The sequence below is a fragment of the Alosa sapidissima genome, chromosome 10, assembly GCF_018492685.1.
Source record: "Alosa sapidissima isolate fAloSap1 chromosome 10, fAloSap1.pri, whole genome shotgun sequence".
NCBI classification, from domain to species: Eukaryota; Metazoa; Chordata; class Actinopteri; order Clupeiformes; family Clupeidae; genus Alosa; species Alosa sapidissima.
The window spans coordinates 12794737-12796404 of NC_055966.1; the positions used below are offsets into that span (position 1 = coordinate 12794737).

Sequence of the window (1668 nt, forward strand, 5' to 3'; positions counted from 1 at the left end):
CACGCACACACACACACACACTCAGGATGTACCCCCAACACACACACACACACACACTCAGGATGTATCCCCAGCACACACACACACACACACACTCAGGATGTACCCCCAACACACACACACACACACTCAGGATGTACCCCCAACACACACACACACACACACACACACTCAGGATGTACCCCCAACACACACACACACACACACTCAGGATGTACCCCGGACACACACACACACTCATGATGTACCCCAACACACACACACACACAGGATGTACCTTTAGGATATAAAATATCTGTTTCTGTCTCCCTCTCTCCCTCTCTCCCTCTCTCCCTCTCCCTCCCTCTCTATCTCTCACTCTTTGTCTCTCTCTATCTCTAGGCCCAGTTGGTGGTTCTGTGCATTCCCATACAGTTTCCTCATCTTTGTTTACGATGAGGTCCGGAAACTCATCCTCCGTAGAAACCCTGGAGGTACTGCTGACCTCACACAGACACTTGCACACTTTGAATCATTTAAGATTAATTATGAATTATTAATAATTATTTGAATTATTTAGTGCCAACAGGAGCTCTAATCTGATTTCCCTCTCCCTTTCTCTACAGGCTGGGTGGAGAAGGAGACATACTATTGATCAAAGAATTTCTTCTTTACTTACCCCCCCCCCCCCCCCCCCCAAAGACACATTCCCAACCCCCCCCCCACCCCCCAACCCCTTCACTCCAAGACTCACAACCAAAAGCCCCCCACCCCCCTCCCCAGAAAAGAGCAGTCATCACTCAACTGCCCCCCCCAAAGAGAAGCCGTTTCAGGACCCCCCCCCCCACCCCTCATGGTAAAACTTGCATGTGTTATGACACTGCTGTGTGTACATACATCTATATATCCCCAGACGGCAGCTGCCTGCTCTCCATGTAGATTTGAACGCAAAGGGAGTGTGTATGATGCTCACTATAAAGGGAGTGTGTATGATGCTCACTATAAAGGGAGTGTGTATGATGCTCACTATAAAGCCCCCCCCCCCCCCCCCTCGTCTCATCTCGTCTCTTCTGGTCATCTGTTGCCCTCTCTCGTCCCGATCACACGGACATGCAGATCACCCCTGGTGCCATCACTACAACACCAATTAAAATCTAAACACACACACACACACACACACACACACACACACACACACAGACTAGACTGGCTTACGGTCAGGATCTGGACTCATTCTCTCCTTTAGTAAATGGAAGTGAGACGAGTGCTACTCCCACACACTCTAATAGGCGTGTCTGCAGCTGCACTCTCTCTCTTTCTACATCCCTCTCTCTTTCAGTCCCTCCCTCTCCCTTTCTCTCTCTCTCTGTGTCCCCCTCCCCCTCTTCTGTGTGTGTAGCTATCTGTTTGTGTGCACATTGTGAGTAATTGTTTTAGTTGACTACTATTATCTACAGTTTTCACTTTTGAGACAAACTCAAATATCCTCTGTGTTCTAGGTCAGATAAAACACACACGCACACACACACGCACACACACACACACACACACACACGCACACATACTTTCTGCCACATCAGGAATGAGAGAACTCCTAAACACTCAGTTGAGAAGAGCAGACCGGCTCGGTGAGGAGCTCCTGTGGTCTTGGCCATGTTCCTTTGTTTGCTTTACCTTTCCCATTGCTAG

The 1668-nt window shown here is 49.0% G+C and overlaps 1 protein-coding gene across 1 annotated transcript in view; it reads left to right on the forward strand.

Annotated features, from left to right (window-relative positions):
- atp1a3b (ATPase Na+/K+ transporting subunit alpha 3b) overlaps positions 1 to 703 on the forward strand; it is a 20755-nt gene extending 20052 nt beyond the window's left edge. Inside the window, exons 20-21 of the mRNA XM_042108212.1 lie at positions 382 to 473; positions 606 to 703. Of these exons, the coding sequence (XP_041964146.1) occupies positions 382 to 473; positions 606 to 634 (121 nt within the window). The 3' untranslated portion in view covers positions 635 to 703. The remainder of the gene's footprint in view (positions 1 to 381; positions 474 to 605) is intronic.
- The last annotated feature ends 965 nt before the right edge of the window (positions 704 to 1668 follow it).